The sequence below is a fragment of the Morchella importuna genome, assembly GCF_003444635.1.
Source record: "Morchella importuna strain M04M26 chromosome Unknown Morimp01GS008, whole genome shotgun sequence".
Lineage (NCBI taxonomy): Eukaryota > Fungi > Ascomycota > Pezizomycetes > Pezizales > Morchellaceae > Morchella > Morchella importuna.
In genome coordinates this window covers 1,033,480-1,060,080 of record NW_025763405.1, presented here as the reverse complement: position 1 = coordinate 1,060,080, position 26,601 = coordinate 1,033,480, and the positions used below count along the sequence as shown (strand labels likewise).

Here is a 26,601-nt window from a genome sequence, read left to right as displayed (position 1 = left end):
GTTAAAACAGTGCAGTTGGCCGTTTTCCGCTACACGCGGTACCTCCATCTAAAGGCTCAATGACCGAATTGCAATCCACCCAAAGAAGCGCCAATTGATTGATAGTCGTCGATTGGCTAATAGTTCTACCGATGTCGTCCAGTGTTTCCCACCAATAAGAAAACGAAATCGCCCGTGGAAACCGAAGCTGTCTAGACGGCTGTAAGGCGGCGTTTACAGGGGCCCCATAAATTTAAAGAATTGGTGGCGGATAACTAAGGGAACCTGATCGACGTCCGGGTGTCTCGTCCTTAAAAGGATACCCTGTCAGAGCTTGCACTACAATAATTTCTCAACCTCGCCGGCTAACGGAAACCTTTGAAGGTACAACAAGCAGCTCACGTGGAGGTGTAATCTGCTCAAGTCCACGAAATCCCTGAATAGAGATTTTTAGACCAACCATCAATTTTGCAAGTTCTGGTAGAAAGACTGATGGTTGCATGCCAATCTACATACAAGATGGGCATAAAACTGCTGATTGCGGGCACCGCTTTGCTGGGTGGCAAATAGGAGCTTTCAAAATTGATTATTTATTCCCCCGTGAAAGCGCTCTGATTTACTCCTCTCCAAGAGGATTGAAATTCAGTTAGAGCAGTCAAATCTTTATCGTGAGATTTATCAGTGGTGTTGTGGGTTAGGGCTTCTAGATTGGTCAGTGCTTTTTTGATTGGTTGGTATTGCCAAGATCAAAGTCCCAAAAAAGGAAAGCCACTAGCCGGAATATCACTCCCTCTTTTTATTGGTAAGGCCCGGCTAACGGGGTACTTGACTTTATGTCTGAACCCTTGGTGAAAATGAAAGCTTGCGGTCAGAAAAATTCGCCGAGACCTAGACTTAGCTTCCTAATTGCAGGTACTACTTCTGTGCTAAGTAGGCGCTTGGGTACGTAGTATATAATACATAACCTCGAGGTATTGGGCGGGGCTCATAAATGGTGCACGGTGTACTCGTGGACTTTTGAAAAACCCAATCCTATCCAACATAGCCGGAGTGTTATTCAAAACCGGTTGATAACTGCTGTCACAACACACCTAACTTTCAGCCTTGAGGCAGACAGCTCTCGGAAGGTTAGAGGTCTCCTTAGGGGAGAGCTAGTTGCCTTCTATTCCTAATTTCGAAGTATCAACTGACCGGTAGACCACCTTGTAGGCCCTTCCTTTCCCTACACCAAATTCTCGTTCCCCAGCTAGGAATGGTATTCCCAGGCTGGATCGTTACGTTTTACATCGTGGTTCAAGCGTGGGATCGCCCGGACCACTGACGTCTGTTTACTATCTATCAAATCAGTCCTTGATATATATCTATCGTTCTCTCAACCGGACTGAACCTCCGTCAAATTCCGTGGGTGTGTGAGTATCTTCCTGCATAACCTCATCGATTGGTATAACTTCCACAGCGGAAACATAGGTTAGGTGCCCCCAAAAATTAGCTATGTGAGTTAGTGTATGTAAACCCCCAAGAGTGCACAGAACACACTTGGAGCGATGCTCTATAAAAGTACCTGTGCCCGCGTTCCCTTAGGTTTTTTTTTAGGCAGCTTGCATCATTTGTTCCACCCTCCAAAATTACCCTTCCCACCGTTTTAGTGCCGTCGCCATGGGGCCCTCGCCCACTCCCTCGGTTTTTCCTGCTTCGAAACCCGACTGGAACAACCTTAGCATCATCCACCGCAATACCTTACCACCCCGCTCACATTTCTTCCCGTTCCAGAGTGAAGAAACAGCATTAACTTATGACCACCTCCAATCATCTTTCGTACAGTCCTTGTCGGGCACCTGGCGATTCCATCATACCCCGAATCCATTCGAGGCCCCCGAAATCCCGAAAGGGGCCGAGAAACTCAAGACCGAAACCGAGACCGATGTAGAAGACCGAGACATCAGAGAATGGAACGATATTACGGTGCCGGGAATGTGGCAACTCCAAGGCTACGGAGCGCCCCATTATACCAACATTGTATATCCCTTCCCCGTAGACCCTCCAAATGTTCCTGCGGAAATAAACGAGACCGGGACATACCAGCGCGAATTCGAGGTTCCAAGAGGAGAGACTGAAGACTTCCAGTACCGGTTGAGGTTTGAAGGTGTTGACAGCGCGTTCCACGTCTGGGTCAATGGCAAAGCTGTTGGATACAGTCAAGGAAGCAGGAATCCGGCAGAGTTCGATGTTTCCGACTATGTGAGATACGGAAGTAATTGGATTACTGTGAGAGTATACCGGTTCTGCGATCACTCGTACGTTATTCACCTACATAAGTGTGGTTTCTATTAGTCGTGTTGATGGCTCTTTTGTCTCTCATCTCAATTGTAATCACTCGCTTCCGATCTAGGGATTCCGAGACCTGATTCTAAAGGATTGGCTGGGTTGAAATTGGCTCTCTATCATTGTCCCTTTCATTGGATCCGTTATCTTAAGACATCTTTCGGTTTCCCCGCCACCCCCAATGCTGACAATGATTTACCCGCAGGTATATCGAAGACCAAGACCAATGGTGGCTCTCGGGGATTTTCCGTGACGTCTATCTCATCGCTTTCCCCAACCTCTCCCGGATCGACGACTTCCACGCCAGGACCGAACTCGACGACAATTATCAGCATGCAGTCCTCAAATGTGCTGTCACCACGGGCGGAAGTGAGAGGAAAGGCAAGAAATTACGACTCCGCCTCCTTGGGACGGATGCGAAAACCGTTGTAGTTGATGTCACGCAGGAGATCACGGATAACACCGCTGAACCGATAGAATTCTCTGTCAATATCAAGAACCCAAAGAAGTGGACCGCGGAGACGCCTTATCTCTACCATTTCGTTCTCTCGCTTGAGGGCGCACAGGTGGTGGCCCATAAGATCGGGTTCAAGCGCGTTGAGATAAAGGATGGTCTTATGCTTTTCAATGGCAAAGCGATCAAGCTCTTTGGTGTCAATCGACATGAACACGACCCGACCGGTGGGAGGACTGTATCATACGAGCTCATGGAACACGATATAATCCTGATGAAACAGCACAATATCAACGCTCTCCGACTCTCCCACCAACCCAATGACACGCGCATCTATGATCTTTGCGACTATCATGGTTTGTATGTCATTGATGAGGCAGATCTCGAGTGCCACGGCTTTGATTCTGTCGAAGTCCTGAAACTCGGTAAGGCGGGAGACAACATGACCTTCGAGGAGAAGAAAGCAATCACTTATGCCAATGCTGCCCGATGGACATCAGATAACCCAGAGTGGAAAGAGTCCTATCTGGACCGTGCAAAGCAGATGGTGCATCGTGACAAAAATAGGGCGTGTGTTTTCATGTGGTCTCTGGGTAATGAGTCGTTTTACGGACAAAATCACGAAGCAATGTATGCATGGATTAAAGAGTTTGATCCATCTCGGCTGATCCACTACGAGGGTGATGTCGAAGCGAAGACTGCGGACGTTTTTAGCTGGATGTACCCCACTGTTCAAAAGTGTATTGATTTCGCCGAGAAGGGGGGCGACAAACCGTTGATTCTGTGTGAATACGGTCACGCTATGGGTAACGGCCCCGGGGCGATTAAGGAGTACGTTGAGGCGTTCAGGAAGTATCCCCAACTCCAGGGTGGCTTCATCTGGGAATGGTCGAACCACGGTCTCTTGACGCAGACAGAGGATGGACAAGAGTACTATGCGTACGGTGGTGACTTTGGTGACGAGCCGAATAACGGGAATTTCGTCATGGACGGTTTGGTGTTCTCCGACCACAGTGCAACCCCCGGGCTGGCCGAGTATAAGAGACAGATACAACCTGTGCTGATTGAGATTGACGGGCTGAAGGCGAGAATCACAAACTGCTACGACTGGCAGGTTACCGAACACCTGGCGTGTGTATGGGCGGTGAAAGTTGCAGGCAATCCGATATTCGAGGGGGGACTGTCATCGCCGGTCATCGATTCGGGAGAGACCTCCGAGGTTGTCTTGCCATTTCGCCAAAATGAACTAAACAGCAATGAAATCTCCATCACAATTCACTTTTACCTCAAGCAGGACACCACGTGGGCCAAGGCTGGACACCTTGTCGCCTGGTCTGAGGCCCTTATTCGGTCCGTCCCGCCCGCGAAACTAGGAAGGAGACTCCCGGTGGAGGGGATCGTAAAGGTGCAGCAACGTGGGGATGATCGTCTCTTGCTCGTCAAGGGCAGCAAATCCAGGTTCGAGCTGAACATGGTAACCGGGGATCTCAGGTGGGCGTCCTCGGTCTCCGGTAAGTTGATACAGAAGGGTCCTGTCCTCAGCTTTTACCGCGCGCCGACCGACAACGATCTGGGTCACGGGGGAGACGCAAAGCATTGGCGAGATTTCATGCTCCACGCCGTAAAGCAATCCGTGCAGAAGGTGGAATGGAATCATGTCGACGGGGAGGCTGCAATTATCTGTAGAGTATACGCACGTATTGCCCCTCCAGTTCTCGACTGGGGGGTCTCGACGATTTATGATTATACCTTCCGTGACGGGTCCATTGAGCTCACGGTGACAACTAAGCTAGAGGGCAATCATCCGAAAACTTTTGCTCGCTGTGGTCTAACATTTGTCCTTCCTCCCGAGCTGGAGGATGTCAGCTGGTATGGCCGTGGGCCAGGAGAGTCCTACAAGGACAAGAAGGACGCAAACGCAATGGGCATCTGGCACAAGACTGTTGACGACATGTATACAAATTACGAGTTTCCCCAGGAGAGCGGGAACAGGACGGACACCAAGTGGCTTGCTGTCAAATGCGAAGAGGAATATGGACTCAAGGTTATTTTCACTGAGAAGCCCGGAGACTTTACAGCTTTACACTACACAACTGAGGATTTGGAGAAATCCAAGCATCCCCACGAATTGACGAGATTGAACGAGACGATTTTGAGGGTTGATGTTGACCATCATGGGCTGGGAACGGGCTCGTGCGGACCAGGGGTATTGCCGCAGTACCAACTCCTGGCAAAGGATTATTCTTTCAAGTTGATTTTGGAGCAGATAGACAAGCCTATAGATAATGAGTTGATTTTTCCTTTCTTTGGCATTGTATGATGGACGAATGTTTTTTCAAAGGAGGATGGGAGACGGGGGATGAAGGAGCCCTATGGATGGGATGGCTAGTGAATGGTTCCCTCGTCGCACATACAATAAATATTTTTAACCACTCGCAATATCAGGTCAAGACCTACATTTCTATTTTCGGGAACTTTGAACTGTCTATTTCTGACTATAGGGCTACGATTTTAAGCTCAAGTACTACATGTACCTAGGCATTGATATCCCAATAAAGTAAATTCCGCCATTGAGTAGAGGAAGATCTGTAATGCAGGATGACAAACCCCCGTTTCCGCATATCCCCTGTGGCGAACTGTGGCTTTTGCGCCGACATGGCGACAAGTGCCGAGCTACGCAAGAAGTCCTCACGGCGGGATACCTCCAGACACTGAGAAATTGTTCCTAGGTCACATTCCACAAACCAGATTTGGGTGTGTGGTGACCAGGTAAGTATCGTCTGTTATCGCATCGGGATCGATATTCACAACACCAGGAGGTTGCACGTGAGCAGTCCAGATGTTGGCTGCTGCCTTACAGGTCGCGGATCACTTCGTATCCGTCTCTTATCAATTAATAGATCTCCCATACAAGTTTAATTCCTTAGACGGATGACACGGTGCATGCACCTCGTTGGGTAAGAGAGCCAATCAAATTCAGTGTTTGTTGCCAAGAAGGGCTAAAGAGGCAAGCTGCGAATTTGACCGTGAGGGATAACCACCAATGGGAATCGAGTGCGGATATATCCTTAACCCTAGATATAGAGCAATAACTGTCAGGTAATAGAAGAAGTAGGTACTCGTATAGACGCCTTCCCGGGCCACTCGAACACCCCCCTCACTCGAACAGTTAACTTAAAAAAGAAAATATCTGCGCTGTAACCGGTTTCTGTACCTCTTGAATTGGGCTTCTCCACCAATAAGCATCAACTGTTCGAGTGAGGGGGGTGTTCGAATGGCCCGGGAAGGCGTCTACAGCTATCGGTAGAATTATTGCGGAGACAGGGGCCGACGATCACGCCGAGAGCAGGGCAATTTTTCAACGCAATAATTCTACCGATAGCTGTACAAATCATTACTGTTTCCGTCACTTGCATTTTTTGGTTCTTACCCTGGTACAGTGATGGGGAGAATTATTGCGAAAGTGGGTTTTCCGTGACCCGATAGTCCTATTTTAGCTAAGAGCACTGGGGGATGGAGTGGGAGGTTGATGTCGGTGGAAGAGCAGGAAGAGGTGGAGGGAAGTGGAGGAGGTGGAGAGGTGGCCGAGGAGGTGGAGTGGGGTGGAGGGTTTGGAGTCCACCCCACCGAATACCTTCCAATATTCCAATATTCCCTCCAACAACTCGCGATCGCAATTGGCCTCCACAATTCCTCGTCGTAGTTTTATCGGATAGCCTCAAACCGGTAGTTCCTGTCATCCGCAACAAACCGCCCGGCTTCTGTTGCCCCCCAGAGGCGTGCGAGTGATGGCCAATGATTCACAGAAAGCTTGATCATGATAGCGGGGTACAGTAGGTCTATCCTTTAACCCCCGCCCCCTACAAATCCATGTCAGAGGGAAAGCCGGGGTAGGGTTGCCACTAGACCCTATATTAAAGTTGCCACGAAACATACCTACGTATAAATGTTGGTGACGAGTGGCCAAAAAAATGTTGAGCCACTCGCCAGCTAGCTAGCGCTTGAGGACCGAGTGATGACACATGGTGCCGAGTACCGTCATCTGGGGGGGGGCAACAACGATGCTGTTGGGAATGGGTGTGTATATCTGGCTGCTCCGGGGGGGGGGCGTTCTTGGTCGGTTTGGGTTTGCGGTTTAATTTGTCGGTTTTGTGGGTGTTCCTTGCCCCTCAACCAAGTGGATTTGACATTCTGGAGCTTTATGTTTTTGAGTTACAATATATGAGTATGTAATTAATATTAACCTCCTCCTATTGGCATTGCTATCATGATCAATTACAATCTCTTCCGAGAGTTCCAGTTTCCCTCTTGGGACACGATCGGCAGGCCCAAAACGCCATGAGGCTCCTTGCAGCGCCAGGGATAGTGTGTTCATCTTGGAAAACCCCCCCCCTGAGGGCTTAGGGTCAAGCGGCCAAATATGGCTGGGCGCCAAGTGTTCGAATAATATATAACGGACCTTCCCCCGCTCCCTCTTAAATCCTCAGCTCTCTTTGCCTTTGTAAGTCTACCCGCAACATTTCGCTTTCTCATCATCACCACCTCTTTTCCCAATCATTGCGACTTTTTTTTCTTGGATTGAATGTCTGCTAACCCCCTCACAGTGGCTTAGATCAAGTGTAGTATCTGTTCTTTTCAGTTTAATCTCTGAAACGGTTCTATGGAACCATTTATTGATTATACTTATTTTTGTTTGCCGCGGGACCATTGCTCTGTGCTTGCGCATCGATGATCCCACTGTGTCACTGGTATTACACTGCCTCCAGTTGACGCGAATGAGCTTATTCGTTCTATTTTCTTTTTTCATTGTCTTTTGGCCGCTGGCGAAGAGTTGAGGAAAAAGACAAGATGATCGTTTATTGCTTATTCTGTTTTTACTTTCCTCTTTTGTGTATTACGTTCACTGAGATCAATAGTGTTAATTCTGTGAATAAAATATTTCCGATCCATCTTGTCAGTCGTGTGCTCTGGTTCTCTTCTTTTCTTGTTTCGTAACAGTCAAACCAGTTGCTTCTTCACAACCAGCTTATCCGAGGACGTGATAAGCACACATCATCATGGCGTGAGACTTGAAACCCTTCCTTCCAATTTGTCTTCTGGATGTTACACCATTTGCCAATGTCCATTCCCATGTCACATCACGAAATACTCGCGCGGCCGGATTGAAGCCGCTCAGACAAAAGAGGTAATTGATCTGAATACTGCAAAAAAACGGACTCTCATTGGCTGCCAGATCACTCGCCACAGTTCTTTGAGCGGCTTCAAAGCGGCCGCGCGGGTATATCTTCCCATTCCATTACTCATTCAATTGCAATCACAACTGCATGTAGCCACTACTCATACTCATAGCACAGCGCCCGTCCTCTGATATCCATCAGCTCCCTCACGCGCACACTCGGTATGACGCCATGCACATCCATCACATCGTCCAGACTGATGCCCACCCAGTGCCCGTCCTCCGCAAAGCTCGGCACCCCGCCCGTCACCTCCCCAACCTACGCTGTAAATCCCTCTCCTGCCACTGCCACCACACCCGGTCCAGGAACGTGTGGTGCAAATAAAACAATGGATCCCCCGGGCTCGACACCGCATTATCCTACACCCCTCCATCCCATCTCAGCACACACCCACCACCCAACATGATCAAGAAACGGAACAGAGAAGAAAGAGAGAGAGAGAGATCAACTCACCATCACACCACCCACTCCACGATGCCCCGCCGTATGCGGATTCGTCTCTATGCACGGCCACGCACGCTGGAAGTCCGGCTGCGACAGACACTCGTCGATCGCGTCCTGCCCGATATAGCTGCTGACATTGTCGTCGATCGCGCGGCTGATGCAGTGCTCCTCGTACGCGTAGCCGGGGCCCTGGTGCAGCCTGTAGTCCGTAAACGGGCCTTCCCTCTCTCTCCCGTCAGCACAAACCAAAACCAACAGGGAATCGGGGATAGAACCATCGCGGATACACTGCTCCTCGCCCTCCCCGCCGCCGCCGAAGCCTTCCCGCGCGTCAAAAATGTCCGCGCCCGAGAACCGCCCTGCGTCCCGCGGTTCGTCCCAATACCTAACCCTGCCTGTCAGCCCTATATCAAACGTCACCTAACTAAAGCGGTACTCACGGTTGCGCCCCGTCGTAGCCACACTCCTCCCGCAGCAGGCGCTCATGCGCGCGCATGTACAGGCGGTGCCACGGCAGGAACCATGCCGTGTTGTGGATCCACCCCGCCTGGTGCTGGTGGGCGCCGAGGAGGTCGTCGTATCTGCTTACTGCGCCCTCGGCGCCAGTCTGTGCGGGTCGCGACATGAGGCAGCGTTCGGCGTCGAGGTAGCTTAGGCGCTCGCGTGTGCTGAGGGTGTGCCTGTTGTGTATATGTTAGTATAGGTGGGGAGAAGGGAGAGGGGGAGGGGGAGAGACCAGGCGCGGCGTTGGATGGGTGACGAGCAGGATTGGCGCTTGGTGTGCGGGAGAGAGGCGGTGAAGGTTAGGGTGATGAGGAGAAGGAGGAGGGGCATGAGGTAGCGCATGGTGGTGGCTGGTAGAGTGTATATTATTGTTTATGGATATCTATATATTTGTTCTGGGGTCATGATACCTGGCCGGGAAGATAGATAGTTACAGCATCTTGTGTACTTATAGAGAGACGCCCCGTACTGCTTTCGGGCTAGAGAGAGCATCGTGAAGGCGCCGAATCCAATCTACACAAAGAAGGTGAAGAAACTACCACGTCTTCCGCATCGTGACTATGTCCGACTGGAAGCGTCATGGGAAGAAAAGAAGGTTTATAGCTGGTCGGGTTTATATATAGACCCCGGAGACATAGGTATGCCATGACCGACCGGTTGTAGAGTGGTAGGAACAATGCTAAGGAACCCGAACCCGCATCCGTGAGGAGTGAGACAGACAGCTGCTTCCGGCATGGCTATATGCAGAACAACCCCTTGCGTATATTGAGGGGTCAACTGTTTTCGTTAATATAATTGCATGGCGTAATTAATTATGCTTGATTGATTGTGGCTCTCGCTCAAGGGGAATGGATGAATGGGATGGATCGCGCCATGGTCACCGAGTGAGTCATTAGATGTCACTCGTAGTTTTTAACCAGTGGGGATCCGCTATACGAGCAGAATGTAGTTACGAGATCACCGAACTGTTTCATCTAGGGATATGCATGTTTACCTTCCTCCATCTCACAGAAACCCCAACGGACAAGCCCAACCCTCGGTCAAATTTGGGCCTTCGGGGTTCAAAGCACATTAGTCATTTCCATGTAAGTATCTCTTTGTTCCAAACAAAGGCCGTCTCCTCCATGAAACACCAGCACCACCACAAAGGGGCCGCCTACCAAACAAAGACCGCCGCCCATCATTAAAGCCGTTTTTCCCATCCAAAAAAAGCAGAAGCAATAATTTTGCGGAAAAGAAAATCCAATGTCGGCCATCTCACCACCCTTCACGCGCCGGAAGCACGTCCCCAGCCACTGCAAGCGCTGCGGCTGCTTCGAGTTCCTGGATACTCGCCACTCGCGCATGCGCAGCGGGGAGTACTCGGGGGAGGAGGTGTGTCTGGCGTGCCCGCATAAGGCGCGGCAGCATGTCTGGAACCTGATCGAGGAGAAGGTAGATATGACACACGATAGTTAACGTTGGCTCCATAATTGGTTGGTTAATGCGAGTGTGGGCGCGGGGTGTGGTTTAGATAGATTATTCGCCGCCGAGGAACCCGGATTCGCCTATATTCAAGAAATATGAGTTTGAGGAGCAGGACCAGAATTCGTCGCCAATGTGGAAGTATAGTGCTAGGAAGGCGCAGCAGCGTGCTTTGACGGAGGTGAAGGTGCGGGTGATACCGTTGAGTCCGACACTGCTAATGAGTCCGGCGCTACTCTCGACATACAAGTTGGAGAAGGAGGACGTGGAAAAGGCGCAAGGGGATCTGGAAGAAGAGGGGGTGTTCGAGGAGGACGAAGAGGACGAAGAGGTATTTGAAGAGGAGGAGATTGATATCGATATCTCCAAGTTTTGCTCATCTCCACCTATTCTTTCGCCTGAACTTATCATTCCACCGCCTATTGGAGGACGGGTCACAGTAGAAAAAGTGTACCAGTACATGGTGGAGCGAAGCAACTATACCGACCGTCTTCAACAACGGATATTAAAGAGAATCGGGGAGAACAAGATACTATTAAAGAGCCTTTCTTCGGATTCGTCGTCGGCCAGGGAAGAGATGAAAAAAGTAAAGGGGGTGGTAGATGAGATTGCAGGCAACTATTGGAGCGAAAGGCCAGATAAGAGACTGAAGGAGGTTGTAAAGCCGGAAGTGAGGAGGAGGGGCGTTCGTGAAACAGGTATTATGGGGGTGAATGCGGGGATCAAGTGTAAGTTACCTCGTAATCATTATTTACCGGCGGTGTTGATTGTACGTTAATAGGTCCCCAAAGAGCGAGAGTAAGCCCAAATCGACAAGATTCAAGGCCAACAGTCGGAGGTGATTCGGAAGCGATTGCAACCCAGTCATCGGAGGGGAGAAGGAATGTTCAAAACAGAGGCAGGCCTATAAGTGGAGGAGAAGAATTATTTGTTCCCTCACCAGAAAGGAGTATTAGCGCTACAAAGATTCCACTGAGGAGTGGAGGTTTCAAGGTCATTTCGTCTCCTGTGGCGGGAAGTGGGTATGAAATGGAAGAGACGGATGAGGAAGAGGAGGATTTTATCGATGAAGAGACTGAAGAGGAAATGGATGAAGATGGGGATGAAGAGATGGTTGGGGATGGGGAGTATGAAGGCGAAGAGATGGGATTCGACCGAGATGGAGAGGAAGAATACGAAGAAGATGAGGGGGGGGGGAACGAACGAAGAGAGAGTTGGGGAATAGGTGAGCATAGCCTGGAGGAGAGGAAAGAGGAAGAAGAGGGGGAGGGGGAAGAAGAAGAAGAAGAAGAAGAAGAAGAAGAAGAGGAGGAGGAGGAGGCGGAAGTTGAAGAGGATGAAGAGGATGAGGATGAATATATAGATCCTAATCAGATATACCTGAATCGTTATCAGAATCGCCCATTGGTACAGCTTTATAGCGGCCTTCTTCCACTGATGACCCCGATTAAGGAAGAAGCTCAATACTCATCACCACGCCGGTCTTTTTCCTCTCCCATAAAAACAATAATATCCAGACAGCAGATGGTTTCTAACCGAGGGAAGGTTGCTCCCGAGGTAAATTATTCCCAAATGCTCCCCAATGAAATAAACAGACCTCAAGGATTCAGCCCTCTTCGGCAGCAGCATGATTTTGCGGATATTGAAGAGGGAGCGGAAGATGAAGAGCAGGTTGATGATAAAAATAATGGAGATGAAGGTCAGCGTGGATATCAAGATGAATTTGAGGAGGACTCATTTTCCAAGATAAACATCATTCCTCTTCTATTCATCCATCTGATTTGGATTCACAACTTTCCAACGCATCTTCATCCCAGACTCCGGATGCACCAAGCAACAAAAGGCGACTGGAGGATGATGTTTCGAAGAGCAAGAAAGCTCAAGCCATTGAAACGGAACCTAGATCATCCAAAAGACAACGCCTTAGGAACGAGCAAGAAAACACAGATCATGCGCCAGGATCAACCAAGTATGTAGAAACTTCCACGCCTTCAATCGACAACGGCACAAAAGCAAATAATGGATCTAAAGTTTCCCAAGGATCGTATAGTTCAAGTTATATTCTGATCTCTTCGTCGCCATATGAATCCCTCAGTGGCGAACCGCTTTCGGACGAGCTCCAGAGTCGAGCTATCGCAGACAAAAGCCCGGGAGTCCCAGGACTTTTGTTCGTCAATACCAAGACCCGAAAGGGTCGGTTATCAGATGATTCTGGCAGTAGTGAGCAAGGGGTGGCTATAGGCGAGTCACAGTTACTAGCGGAAGGCGCCAGACGTAAGAAGATAAAGAAGAAAAGCAAGAGGGGGGAGAGAACTAAATCAAATATGATCTAGGAGGAGGGAAAATTATCGCGGGAGACTTTAAGCAAGAAGAAAGCGCACTTTACTTGTATAATATTGCGATTGGGATGAGTAAACAAATCAAACGCCATCCAATGTGTTATAGATGTGTACACGTATAGATACGGATTCTCGAACATGGCTCACCCAGAATGATTTCCGTTGAGCGTTGGGGTGTGGTGTCCTTGACTCATGTAACATCACTCGCATGCTTGGCAGCTAGGCTTGTCTAAATAAGGCTTAATAGTCTTCATACATGCACTAGCTTAGAAACATAAATCCAACGTCTCAACGACTCCCTTAAACCCTTTTTCGTTTCTACCATAACCAGTCTTACCACAATGGACTATCCGGAATTGCATCAGGCATTTCTTGTTAAGTTTCTAGCAGTGCTCTAGAAAGATGGCGGTATCACGTCGGTATGCGTGATGGTGGTAGCCAAATCTGACAGAGAGGGTATATTCGGGGCAAATCACTCAAGGGAGAAAGCAATGGAAAAGGCCGCAAGGGAGAAGAAAAAGGTTTTGAGTCCTGTTGGTAATCACACGGTTATTTCTTCCAACTTTCCCAGTATCTGGGACCAATGTTAGCCTGATATATATACACTGATAAGCCGGAATAACATTTAGAACACTTACCCGCTCAATATATCCAACTCCAACCGATATTCCCTCTTCGTCCATAAGATCGAAATCATTACCATCGTCGTCGTCCAGGCACTTCAAGCATGCTATCGTCACCTCCGCATATCGGTTCCCCAAGGTTTTCGGCACTAGTTCTCGAGCCATATTGACAAGCTCCTCTTTCACTTCCCTCCCAGACCTCTTATCCAGGCACTGGAAATTTTCTGATCTCCGTGGGGTACCATAGTCGTCATATGACACAAAGGATTTCCAAAGCGCAATTTCTAATAGACAAACACCAAGACTATAAATATCATGCTGCATTCTATAAACTTCATCCGGAAACTCTCCTTGGCGTTCTGGATGCCGGTAAAGGTTCTTTTCCCATGCCGAGTCTCCCATCATCGTGGTATGCGTAGTAGCTGCGGAGCGGAACTTTTGGAACCCAACCAAAAACGGGAATCCAACCTCGTTGATGAAGATTTTATCGTTTGATTGTCCACGAGACTCGAAAATAACTATTGTTTCTGGACGAAAGTTCTTGTGCACGAAGTTGCTTGAATGAACAAATGAGACCGTTCTTGCAAGGCGTTTCGCAAGTTGCATCCGCACGTTGATAGGGTCGTTCTGATGATCCTGTGAAACCAAAACATCACGCAAGGACCGAGGGTTAGTCAAGTTCTCAGGTACCTTGAATACCATTTCAATTTTGGTGAGCGTTCCTTTGTCGTCTTTGACATTCACAATCCCAGCGCAGACGGGGATTCCGAAAGTCATGGGATCCACTAGTCGGAGGACTTGAACGAGCTCACGGATATCTTTGATTGTACGCCGTGCGGTCGGATCGCGCCCGCTGCAGGGGATGGCGTCAATGAGAAGTTGACGGCCGTTGTGACCAGGAACCCGGTGAATTTGAACAGCGCTGTATCGGATAGCCTTTCTGAGTTCAGGGTTCCAGAAATTATTATCAGCATGGTAAACCACTGATTCCTTCGTTGGAGGCTTTGCTGAGCTGAATGCTCGCCTCATGTTCTGCACCGTTGATATCGCAACATTTTCTTCCGCAGGCGCATCATTAATCCTCTGTTCGACAACTGGGTCCTCTGTTTTCGCAAGATGAAAGATTAATGGCTGTATCAGATCCTGCCACTCCACCAATTCGGAGATGGCTTCTTGGAGAGACTTCTGCACCATGATGGCAAACTTGGCCCGCCGGAACACTCGTTTGACATGGACAGCGATGCCCTCGATCTTGAGTCCGATTTGCTTGAGCTTGTTGGATAGCACGCTGACAAGCTTCTCGAAGTGGAGACGGTGGCGCTCCTCGACACGATCTTGGACTCTGGCGAAGAACTCAATTTGTAGTCGCAAATTTGTCCAGTGAGCCTCGAACTTGACGATGAGGTCGCCGAGTTCAGTTTCATAGTTTTGGTAGTTTTGGTACTTTCGAACTAAAGATTGGCCATATCTGCGAGCAATGTTCGTTAGCTACGTACACTCACATAAATCCATCGAACAACACAGTTCCACCAACTTAATGCAGAGTTCCACAATGCCGGGTATAGCGAGCGCGACTCCGAAAGCTTCTGCCATTATGTGATCCTTGAAAGGTTTTAAGGTCTCTTGAATATCCTGGGGAAGCGCGCATACCTGCTGGTATATATTAGGACTCTAGAAGGGTGGTCGGGGAAAGCGGGGTTTCACAAGGCTATCATGATTGGGCTGCGCACGTAGCACAAGGATGATTCTAAACAGGGGGTCTGATCGCCATTTTGGGATATACGCAGCGCTAGCCTGTCGATCAAAAGGGGGTTGAAAAATTAGATGGAGAGTTGTTGTCTGAAAGGCGATGTAATATATAATGGACACTTTGATATTATACAGTTAAGCTACTCGATATTTGAACTACTCGATATTTGGGATTTAAATTTTATGTAGTTCTACATAGTTATAAGGTGTTCGGGTGATCCATAGATTTTTTCGTGAATGGATAATCGAATCTTTAGTGAATAGCCCCGGATCTTTTTTTTAAACATTGGTATGAAGGCAAAGAACTTTGGTGCCATGAAAGATGACCCGAAAATGTTTGAGACCTTGGATGCATAATGTGAACTGTCGTGGCTCGCAGATATTTCTGTACATAGTTGGTGGGTTTAACCAATTAGAATAGAGCACACTTTGCCAACAGGCAGGAAAATGCCAACCAACCCGGGCAATACATCTGGCTCCCCACCTTCCAATGGCCACTATTGTTGACTTTCGATGCTTTCTACACCCTTTATTGAGGTAGCAGTCGCGCAAGGTTCATAGGGTTAGGGTTTAATACAATATTGTATAAAAGGATATTGTCGACATATGTATATCTCTACTAAGATTCGAGCTTTGGGCTCGAGTCGAGCCAACTTATCTCATGGACGACGCTACCAAGTAGAGTTGTATGTAGAGTAGGTACGCACCTACTCACAACAGGCCTGAAGTCCAAGAGGATGCGCACATTCAGTCGCAAAGTCTTGTATTTCATTTCTACCGTAAAATCTGAGAAATTTCATTGCGTTGCAGCAGCGATCCTTTACACCAAAGCTGCTTGCAGATTGACGTTAAAAGACTGCTTCTGATAGGTCTATATGCGCATTTATCCGTGCTATAGCGCAACGAAATTTCTCGGATTTTACGGTACTTCAATAGCAATTACATATTTGAGCGACTCGTGAATACATGTAGATTCCTACAGGGTGTGCAGGTATGTGTGAAGAACCCTCTTTTAGGAAATTTCTACACTATCAACACGTAGCTGCACTTTATGCAACTAGCGAATCCAAGCTCTCTGATTAGTTGCTTTACGTCTCTCCACTGTTATTCATGAGGTGCAACAATCGTTGTATAACATACTCGAAGCTCCCCTGCTGCCGAAGAATTCCAATAGTCAACTGTAATATTCTATCACATAATTCCCCATGTCATCAAACTGGAAGCTTCCGACTAAATTTGATGGTGATCAAGGTGTTACTCATGACGAGAAAGAGTGGAGCGCAAGGCGTGCTATAGGAAGTGGTGCATCTGGCACTGTGTGGTTGCAGGAATTAACACTGGGTGGGCCGACTAGTTTTAGAGCCGTTAAAACTATCAACAAGTGGGCTTCTATCACGCCCTCAACCAGGACGTTTTTGACGGAAGTTGAGATATTGTCGAAAGTCGCCCATGTAAGTTATTTTCAACATTCACGCCAATATCTGAGAGGATACTAACTCTCTAATTATAGCGAAATGATCTGTTTGTGGAGTTTCTAGGGTGGTATGAAGATAAAGCCTTCATATACATCGCAATGGAGTTCATCAAAGACGGGGATCTGAGCCAGTATATTCAAAATCATCGATTAGAGGTCAAAAGCCATTCTAAGGAAATCACAAAACAACTTCTAACAGGACTAGAAGTCCTCCATTCACTGGGCATATGCCACCGGGATTTAAAGCCAAAGGTATCCCCCTTCTCTCTTGCCGGGCATCATATCGCTAGAACCTTCATTGTAACCTGATTACTAAGTGTTGGTATAATGTGTAGAATATTCTCATTGCTTCTTGTAATCCTCTACATGTTAAAATTTCGGACTTTGGCATCGCGAAGATCGAAATGAATACCGTGCTCCGGACCAATATTGGGACACATGGGTATTTCGCTCCCGAGATAATGCCAATGACACGGCGTGAAATCAAAGGCTTCACCCCGAGTCGCCAATATACCAAAGCCGTCGATATGTGGGCTCTCGGCATCCTCCTGTACGAGATGCTTACCTCTGTAAATCCTTTTCTATTCCGTGATAGGGGTAATAACTCGGGACACACCATGTACAGCGGAGTGGTGGGGGGAAATACGTTGGGTGGAGAAGAGCTAGATTTTCGTTTATTGATAGGGTTTTGTGCTGGAACGGAGGATCTTCCGTTGGATCTGTTAGAGCCTGACACGAGTGTGGATGTTTTGAACCTACTGAAGTCCCTGATTCAAGCGGATCCGAGAAAGAGAATATCTGCAGCCTCAGCATTGGAAAGTGAATGGATTCTATCTTCGAGACCTAGTGCTACTAGAAATGTATCGGGACCGGATCCCCGCCACCAATGAGTATGGATCCGGAGTGCCTGCCCAGCCAGGCCGCCGAGGCAAAGGACTATGATTACCTGAATTATTTGTGGGGGAACTTGGAAATCATTGTACTGGTCCTGGGAATTATATGGACACTGGTCCTGGGAATAATTACATGGGCACTGGTCCTGAGCTCGAGGGCCGTGTGGATACTGTTCTGGTGTATGTGGATACTGTTCTTGGGTTTGTGGGGGAACATCTGTCTCACGCTGGACTCTTAACACCAAGGTTTATACCTTTGTAGAAGACCTGGGAGCCGTACCACTAACATTGTATCGATTGATCCTCACTTCGTTTTTCATATATATATTCTTATAGTAGCCAGTGTTGTAGGTATTTAGTTGAAAAAAAATAAAAAAAATAAAAAAAATAAAAAAGTGAAGGAAAAAAAAAGCTTCGACCATCAGACACTGAAATTGATTGTATCAACTAGTACGTGCACCTGGTGTCGATGGGATAGTACTAGTACCGGGCAATAGAATTATCTGGACGCTGGTCCGGTGTTGCCGGATTTCACGAAATAATCCGGCCACAGTCCGGCTCCCTTGTAAAATCTGGTACATGTCTGGCACATCTGGTGATATTGGACATTAGACACTACTCAGGCTTTAAATGGTAATTTTTTTTCTTAATCATCCCCAGCTTACCCACCCCTTCTTCTGATGATGCTGCCACCATATATTAGAGGGACGAAATTTGTATGAGAGATCTATTATTTAACGAAGGGGACAACGAGATCTGTCAATAAAGCCGCAGAACGTTTTAATTTTTGGTGGGTGGAAAACATCGCCAGATGAAGGGGATACACTTAGCTGTGATAACCTTAACGATGTAAGCTGCACAGGGTGGATGTTCATGTAATGATACTTGTCGACAGAATTTTGTTCCATGACAGTAAGCCTCATCCCGCATGTTGCAGCGTGGTCCAAATAGCCGATCACAAACGTGGGGACCCCGCTTCAACTACGTAGGCTCTAATCTCTGGCTCTAAGCAGCTCAAGCTCACCAACAATACACCCGAACCTCGAGCCGCGGACTTTTCGGTGGAGCTATAAGGTACGCTCATGTCTTCCTGAGCTCCCTCAGACGATCTATATTTCCCATGAGCTATACTTTTCCTATACGCAGGAAAGTCTTGCGCAAGCCGGGAATGCGATGGAAGCGTCACAGCGATTTACCGGAGTCCTATAGACTTCCCGCCGAGGTTGGGGGAGACAGGGTCAGTTCTGGAACCCCCAGAGATCCCTTTTTGATCATATACCTTGCGATATACCTTATGGTGAAGAGCTAGAGGGCGTCGTCTGTTCTGTCAATTTACAAGTGTCAGACGATGGAGCACATAAAAGAATGGTTAAAACGTTTAGAACTTTGGGCTCGGGTGTTCAGCTCGGTACTTCTATCCCGAATTGTATTGTTCACGAAATAGAAGCAATTTTGAAGGCAGATGTATGTTTTTCCCTCTAGTTTCAACAATCTCCTAGCTGGTTACTAAACGGGAAATTCAGCGAGAAGACCTTTTTGCGAGGTTCCTGGGATGGTATCTAAGCGATCGCGATTGGAACACGGATTTCGCAGTGGAATATTTCGAAGACGGAGACCTTGACAACATTATGGGTGCTACATGGCTAAAAATAAACGCGAGATCAATCACGCAGCAACTGTTAAAAGGATTATCTGTGCTCCACTCCCAAGGAATATTCCACCCAAATCTAGAACCTTAAGTATTCATAATCTTTTCATTTCTGCATCAATCTCAATCGCAATGCATTTAGTAATGATGGAATAGGACGTGCTCCTCGCAGCCTGGGATCCGATTCGTGTCAAGATAGGAGGCCTCGATCGTTCTATATTTAAAGACGAATACGTCTTCATCGAGAGAAATCAATGGGTCTGTTACCCGATTCGAGAGATCGAGTTATTTAGTGGAAAATTGAATTCTGGAGGGGAATATTCTTGGGATCTCGGCGCTATGGACATGTGGACGCTTGGGTGTCTCCTGTACGACATGCTTTTTTCTTCCCCTCCTCCCGGTTGCTGTTGCGGGGTTCGATATTGCACATGCAAGAAGGCCTCAATTCGGAGGAAGGTTGGATGGAGCTTTGATGACTGTGGTTTGGGAAGCGTTGACTTCCCAGTGGATCTATTGAGAAATAGTTCCGTAGCGGAGATCAAGAAGAACCATATGGAGATTTTAGAATTCATGAAGTCGCTATTAGCGTTAACTCCGGATGCGAGAATAACAGTGGAGGAGGCATTGGAGAGCCCGTGGGTCTTTGAATTCAAGCAAAGTCAATATTTCTCTGACTATGAACTCCCTACTACGTTCGAGCGCAACAATATCGTTCATAGTCGTACAGAGTGGGGACCAGGATCTAAGTGGACCCGAGAAGCAAAAATCGGGTGCGGTGGATACGGTACTGTCTGGCTTCAAAGGTCTCATGGTGGTAGTTATGAAAGGGCTGTTAAAGCTATTCAAAATAAAGGCGTCGATTCTTTGAGAGAGATAGAAATATTGTCGATGGTAACTGGTGTAAGTATTCTCTCTTTAAATCCGACGTTATGGGCAGTTCAAAAGGAGCTGAAGCAGGAGGCCACAGCGAAATCTACAACCCTATTTTGTAGAGTTTCTGGGATGGTATGAGAGCTTTGATTCGATATATATCGCAATGGAATACATCGAGGGTGGAGACCTTAGCAAAGCCATCGGCACTCCATGGCTCGCAGAGGCGGAAAACACAAAAGAAATTACAAAACAACTCTTGGAAGGACTTTCTGCGCTCCACTCACTAAGAATTTGCCACCGAGATCTAAAACCACAAGTATATAGTTCTAGTTCTGTTTATAAAGGTAGATACTGAGATCTAAGTAGAGTGTGCTTATCGCTTCCCGAAGTCCAGTACACGTTAAAATTACGGACTTTGGGATCTCGAAATCTCAAATTGGCACATTTCTTCGAATGACCTACGGAACCGAGGGTTACTACGCCCCAGAGATGTCTAATTTCCTACGGAGAGAGATCAAGGGCTTCAAGGGGGGCGATGAGTATACTACTGCTGTCGATATATGGGCCCTCGGGTGTCTACTACATGAGATGCTAACTTCGGAGCTTCCGTTCCTCCGTCGCACTACTACCTACTATGAGGATTCAAATGAGAGTGGAATTCAAGTCAACACGATACCCCGTGAGCAAGACTTGAAATTACTGATGGAGTTCTGTGGGGGAAGGAAAGAAGATTTGACGGAATCGTTGGAGAGGTTTTATTTGGAGGAGCCGGTGGTTGAACTTTTGCAATGCCTACTGGTGCCACGTCCAGATGAGAGAATATCTGTGGGGAATGCTTTGAGTAGCTCCTGGTTTTGAGAGATTTGAGATTACAACCGACATGGAGATGTCAGATGGCGGCAGTGAATTCGATGTCATTTGACGTCTGCACTATCTAGATCTACTCCACGTACTGCTTTTCTTTACGAGGATTAGTAAATATATATTTTCCCTATGTCAACGTTTGATGGCTGTTAATGTGTACCGAGTAAATAAATCCATTTACTATAGAGAAAGAATCATCAGGTAAATCTTCAGTTCTAGCTATTGCTTTTCAATGCAGTACATTAGATGACATTCTGGGCCCCGGGAGAAGAAAATCAAGAATTAGCCACTAGGGCAGATCAAACGTGAAGCGCTACGCTCGCCTAAATATATCTGCAGCACTTTTCGGCCAAACACTCTTTCCATAAAGGCAATCGCCCTATAACGGCACAAATTCCGGTCTTGAGTGCACTAGTAGTACTCCTACCATTAGGTGGTCAATGATTGAAGTACCGATAAATTAGGTAATCAATGTCCTATCACCACGTGCACTCAACAGAGCCGCATCTTATCCATGTTGCGTCCTAGATCTGCGATTGAGCACTTTACCATGGGGAACCCATCAAGCCTTCAAGTGCCATCGCACACTGGAGAAATTCCCGCACTCAATCTCTTACATCGAATCGTGCGATTTGTTTCTCTTGGCGCTAATAACTTTGTTTCATATCAGAGGAGACAGATCGCGTGCGCCGTTTTTTTTTTTTTTTGGAGTTGGGATCAGGCTTTTATTACTGCCGGTTGTATTCCCCGATCTCTTGGGCATGGGGCCGACCGCGACCGGCTCCCCTCGTGATGCAATATTTGCACCCATGTAGGTACATGTATGTAGGTAAACGTACCTGCTTTTATCTGTTCTCACAACCCACTGGCCCGATGTTTCAATTGTCGTGACTCGTGAGACTACCTTCGACTGTCGTGAGCACTGCGCAGAGTATGGTTTCACATGCACTTGTCAGATCATGCAGCGAACTAAAGGGATCGGTGGATCGAATGATCTTCGCTGTGAAGACTTGGGGGGAGGGGAGGAGTGGTGACGTCGCATATTATTTGAGACAAGCAGAGGCGGGGTTACCCGGGATGTCACGCTGGTGTCACGGAGATGGATTGGTGTTTCTCTCGCAGTTATTTCCTCCACCTCGAAATCTATGCTTCTTTGTTCACTTGTTCACTTGTTCACTTGTTCCTGCAGCACTTTTATCAAATACGATCCGCTGATCTGTTAAGAAAGAGTTCCTCCACTTCTAGTCATACGTGTAATCATTCCCATCTTCACTCTTGTCACCTGCTCACCGTTTTTGTTTCAGCACGTTAACCTCTGATCCCTCACTCACTTCATTCGTGTCCATTCCCCTATCCTCTCACCCCACTTTATCTATCGTCTACAACTATTATCCTCATCCTCACCACTTATCCAGTTGACCATCTCTTATTAATTCCATACTGGTTTGTTTCTCTGCAGAGCCTTTACTTGAACAAAGACTGGAGTCGCTATTGAAGCATTTCGCCTACATTAATCCACTCCTCTTGACTAGATAGATAGTCTTCCATCGTTATGACCACCACCCCAACTCCACCTGGGCTTGTTCCACCGCCTGTGCCCAACCGCGTTCTGGACGATCCTGATGACTGGGAGTACTTCGGTGAAGGAGCAAACAATGTCCTGTACCGGTATGTGGGAGCGGACACATTCTTTGTTCGTCCATCTCTCCTTCATTTTTGTTCCCCATCCCCGACGTCTAACCTCTGCGTAGAAACCATATCTCCTGCGTCTTCGAAAGCTCTTACCAGGATCGCCTACGACCCAAAAGCTCCACAATCATCTGCACGGGCGCTTTGGCCCATTGATGGGTGAATACCTAATGCGTACTGAGATTATCGCACTCTCGTCGTTCCTAATCCCCGCGTTGAACTTACTTCTAAAGTCGATCGATGAGGACGAACAACCCACTGACTGGGCTGGACGCCCTGTTAATCCCCCTAAGAAGAAGAGAAGACTTTTGGACGAGAAAGAACCCTGGGGTTTGCTAGTGGAAGACATGAGTTGTGGGAACTACCTTTATCTCTACCCGCCGGCTCCCCCGCGTCGCCAGGCAGAAATGGATGATGATGAGGATGAAGATATGGACATGGAGGGCGAAGATGAGGGTGAAATCTGGAAGGACATGGCCATGATTGAGTTTAAACCAAAATGGTTAACCCAATCTCCCAATGCCCCGGCAAATTGGAAATTATGCCGGACCTGTGCTGTGCGCCTTATGCAGCACCACAAGAACAAGGAGCGCCAGGGGCAGATTGAAGAGGAGCACGAACCTGAAGCCGCAGAATTCTGCCCGCTTGATCTCTCCTCCGGCGATCCTGCACGGATTGAAAAAGCAACCTTTGCGATTGTCAACATGGACAACGCGGTCATGATTGCTGACCCAACACCGCCTTCCGACGACGACGAGGGCGAGGACTCCTCTCCGCTGCCACCGAACATCAACGAGCAACTTGCAGGGGCGCTATCAAACTCGCTGGTTACTCTCCTTACAAACTTTTTCCGGACATCGCCTGTCATCCCGCTTTTGACGCAGCTGCAATCACGCTTTGGGTCTCGTGGCGTGTTCACGTCCGCCACGCTGCAGTTGATGGGCGATAATGAGACGCTGCCGTCGGAGGAGGATTTGAAACGTGCTGGTATGGCAACGGGTGAGATATACGAGAACATCGTTGCGGATGAGGACGATATCTGGACGGCAATGACACTAAGGGACTGTTCGTTATTCTTGAAGGTGTGGGTCAGGAAGCGGCGGGGAAGGGGCATGGAGGCAAAGATCGATTGCAAAATAGGCGATTTGGACCTGAAGGGCGGTGAAGGCGGAAGGGCAGTCTACTGGAGAGATGTGGAGAGACGGTTGAGAATGGGCGGGTGGTACACAGGCAAAGACGTTTCGCGAAACTGCAGAACGGGTGAGGACTAGCTGGGATAACTGGGGAAATCAGAATGGATGAGAGTGATGGTTTGTGACGCGAGGGGTTTTTATTTTTATTTTTTTGATGTGTGGATAGAATATGGTGCTTTTGCAAGCATATATCCCCCCCGTTATGGGAACTCTTTTTCTTTTTTTTTTTTTGCTCTGTCCTGAAACCACTGAGCTAGTAGCTAGGGGAGGGAGGCCTGGAGCCACCGGAATTTTCTATATGTGTTTGATAAAGAATACGAATTGGACGTTCTACCCCCTCATATCCCGCCGAGCTAGATGGCTGTGAAATTGACCGCCTTGTATGAAAACTAAGTACCTAGTGTGTTTATATCAATCTTAAGTCGTAAAACAAGCCTGCATGCAATTAATGAATTAAACAAAAAAAAAAAAAAATCGTAAAACAAGCCTAAGATCCGCAACGACCGAGTGATGTTCTATGAAGATAGCGCCCGCGTCCATTGGCCTTGATTCAGAGCTCTCGCTGACAGCGCTGAGCGGCGCCAAGGCACGCAGCCAATGGGGCAGTGCAGCACCTTTCCGCCCAAGTGAAGTGTTCAACGCACCATAGCAGCGTAGTGAACTGTGAGTCGAGTCTGCCTACATTGAATTCTCGCTATCAATTGCCTATCAATTCCTATGCGCACTTCGCACACAGCAGTGATTCGGACCACGAATAGGTACGTGTAAAGGATAGGCAGGTCGGCTCCGTATTTGCCGGGAGGTACATACCCCGCTTTGTAAATGTAGCAGCCTTGACGTCTGGGTTGTTGGAGTGGTAAGAAGTAAGAGTTAAGGGGGGTTTTGTGTAGTTTTATTTGAACCTTCTCTTTCTTTCTTCAGACATCTTTCAAGTTACCCCCCCAAATCCTCAGTCTTAATTCGAGAACGACAGCTCGGAAAAAAATAAAACGAGTTTAAGTAAATACATATAAAGGCCCAGCAGCAGTAATTATGGCGGATTTGGCACTAGGAATACCAGGGCTCGTTGTTCTCTGTGTCCAGTAAGTGAGCTTGAATTCCTCTTCGAATCTCCGAATACTGCATGTAGCTCGGAAGACAGACAGACTCACGTATATCACCCCAGGGCCGGGCAACGCATCCTCGAAAAGTGCCGCACCTTCAAGAACTACGAGACCGAGCTCGCCGACCTCTCCCTCAACGCCGAGGCCCAATGGCGCCAACTCGAAGAAAAGATCGAGTTCATCGCTGCGATCGAGTCCTCCCTCGAGCCGGGCGTCCGCGACCACTACGAGCGGGTCATCAAAACCCTCAAAGGGAAACTCGAAGACATTCGAGGCCGCATCGACAGCATCCCCGACAAGGCCTCGGGCTTCCTCGCGCAGCTGCGGTCGGCCTTTCGGGCCGGGAAGGGCGGGTTTAGGAAGCTGAAGCTCGCGATTCGGGAGTTTATGGAGCTGCACCAGATACTGCTGCCGTCGTTTTATCTGCTTGCGCGCGTGCACGGGACCGAGGTTGAGCAGCGGATCAAGGACGGGCCGGAGAAGAACAGCGCGTCGATATCGACGGTGAAGAACCTGCGCAAGGCAAGGGCAGACCTGGAGCTGACGGTTGGGGGTGGGAGGTCGGGGTCGCCGGGTACGGAGGAGCGCGTGAAGCAGACGAAGAAGGATATTAATAACGCGGTCAAGTACGGTGGTGCCGATAATACGTACTGGACGGATCGGGGGTCCATCAAGTTCACGCCGGTGCAGACACACGAGTCGCGGGAGACGGGCCGGATGGTGCTGATCGACTCGATACCGTGTGATGGCCGAGACCGCGGCGCCGCAAACGTGATAAAGGACCTGCAGGGGCTTGCACTGGTGCTGCAGGCGATTAAAGACCCGCTGACCCTTGGGATGCTGTCGTGTGCAGGGATTGCAAAGGTATATGGAAAAGACGGATCACGGCTGGTGACGAGCCTGGAGATGGTGCTGGAGGTGCCGAAGGAGCTGCGGAACCCGAAGTCCTTCAGAAGTCTGTTGTCCGGCGGCGCGGAGATGGACTTTAGCATCACTGAGAAGGTGAACTTTGCGAAGCAGCTCGCACGCACAGTCTCGTTCGTGCACTCTGCAAACTTTGTACACAAGAACTTCCGGCCCGAGACGATCATCGTGTTCGACACGCGCGGGAGTGACTCCTCGCACATTGGCACGCCGTTCCTTGTGGGCTTTCAGAAGTTCCGCGTGGCAGTCGGCGGGAATACGGCGAAGCTGGGCGACACGAATTGGGAGAAGAACGTCTACCGGCACCCGGAACGACAGGGCGAGTTCCCCGAGGAGGTGTACCGCATGGACCACGATGTGTATAGTCTTGGTGTGTGTCTGCTGGAGATTGCGCTGTGGAAGTCGTTTGTAGTTTATGATGAGGCGGGCAACAAACCGAGGGCGCACCCCGAGATGGAGAAGCTGACGGACATGAATGGGTGGACTATGAGGGATGAGTTGGTGAAGATGGCGAAGGAGTTGATCCCACCGAGGTTGGGGGCTATGTATATGGAGGTCACGGTGGCATGTCTGCAGGGGCTGGGGGGCTCGGGGGGCTCGGGGGGCTCGGGGGGCTCGGGGGGCTCGGGGATATCGCCAGAGATAAGCTTTATTGAGAATGTGAGTATGGAGATGATGAGTGGTATCTTAAGGGGATTCAGGTGGGCTAACGGTGGTGTAGATCTTGGACAAGCTGAACCAGATATCGATGTAGAGTGGCCGCAAAGGGAGGGGGGGGGGGGGGGATGAGGGAACGGAGAACGGCGAGAGATGAAATGGCACACT

General features: G+C 48.5%; 8 protein-coding genes across 8 annotated transcripts; 6 read left to right on the top strand and 2 right to left on the bottom strand.

Moving 5' to 3' along the window:
• Positions 1–1,635: 1,635 nt before the first annotated feature.
• On the top strand, positions 1,636–5,075 carry LAJ45_03763 (uncharacterized protein; the record flags this gene model as incomplete). Its single annotated transcript, XM_046113347.1, has 2 exons — positions 1,636–2,273; positions 2,507–5,075. The coding sequence occupies 2 exons, from the start codon at positions 1,636–1,638 to the stop codon at positions 5,073–5,075; spliced, it is 3,207 nt and encodes a 1,068-aa protein (XP_045973640.1).
• A 3,162-nt stretch (positions 5,076–8,237) lies between these two features.
• On the bottom strand, positions 8,238–9,432 carry LAJ45_03762 (uncharacterized protein; the record flags this gene model as incomplete). The annotated part of the gene is made up of 6 exons (XM_046113346.1): positions 8,238–8,351; positions 8,446–8,654; positions 8,712–8,821; positions 8,877–9,116; positions 9,173–9,290; positions 9,351–9,432. The coding sequence occupies 6 exons, from the start codon at positions 9,430–9,432 to the stop codon at positions 8,238–8,240; spliced, it is 873 nt and encodes a 290-aa protein (XP_045973639.1).
• A 753-nt stretch (positions 9,433–10,185) lies between these two features.
• On the top strand, positions 10,186–12,737 carry LAJ45_03761 (uncharacterized protein; the record flags this gene model as incomplete). Its single annotated transcript, XM_046113345.1, has 4 exons — positions 10,186–10,374; positions 10,454–11,132; positions 11,186–12,103; positions 12,151–12,737. The coding sequence occupies 4 exons, from the start codon at positions 10,186–10,188 to the stop codon at positions 12,735–12,737; spliced, it is 2,373 nt and encodes a 790-aa protein (XP_045973638.1).
• A 547-nt stretch (positions 12,738–13,284) lies between these two features.
• LAJ45_03760 (uncharacterized protein) lies at positions 13,285–14,959 on the bottom strand (the record flags this gene model as incomplete). The annotated part of the gene is made up of 3 exons (XM_046113344.1): positions 13,285–13,317; positions 13,382–14,834; positions 14,901–14,959. 3 exons carry the CDS (start codon positions 14,957–14,959, stop codon positions 13,285–13,287), a joined length of 1,545 nt encoding a protein of 514 aa, XP_045973637.1.
• Positions 14,960–16,320: 1,361 nt separating this feature from the next.
• LAJ45_03759 (uncharacterized protein) lies at positions 16,321–17,479 on the top strand (the record flags this gene model as incomplete). Its single annotated transcript, XM_046113343.1, has 3 exons — positions 16,321–16,566; positions 16,626–16,841; positions 16,925–17,479. 3 exons carry the CDS (start codon positions 16,321–16,323, stop codon positions 17,477–17,479), a joined length of 1,017 nt encoding a protein of 338 aa, XP_045973636.1.
• A 1,368-nt stretch (positions 17,480–18,847) lies between these two features.
• On the top strand, positions 18,848–20,861 carry LAJ45_03758 (uncharacterized protein; the record flags this gene model as incomplete). Its single annotated transcript, XM_046113342.1, has 7 exons — positions 18,848–18,946; positions 19,006–19,160; positions 19,214–19,221; positions 19,287–19,317; positions 19,622–20,030; positions 20,098–20,319; positions 20,370–20,861. 7 exons carry the CDS (start codon positions 18,848–18,850, stop codon positions 20,859–20,861), a joined length of 1,416 nt encoding a protein of 471 aa, XP_045973635.1.
• Positions 20,862–22,419: 1,558 nt separating this feature from the next.
• LAJ45_03757 (uncharacterized protein) lies at positions 22,420–23,827 on the top strand (the record flags this gene model as incomplete). Its single annotated transcript, XM_046113341.1, has 2 exons — positions 22,420–22,560; positions 22,619–23,827. 2 exons carry the CDS (start codon positions 22,420–22,422, stop codon positions 23,825–23,827), a joined length of 1,350 nt encoding a protein of 449 aa, XP_045973634.1.
• Positions 23,828–24,781: 954 nt separating this feature from the next.
• LAJ45_03756 (uncharacterized protein) lies at positions 24,782–26,530 on the top strand (the record flags this gene model as incomplete). The annotated part of the gene is made up of 3 exons (XM_046113340.1): positions 24,782–24,831; positions 24,915–26,436; positions 26,498–26,530. 3 exons carry the CDS (start codon positions 24,782–24,784, stop codon positions 26,528–26,530), a joined length of 1,605 nt encoding a protein of 534 aa, XP_045973633.1.
• Positions 26,531–26,601: the final 71 nt, after the last annotated feature.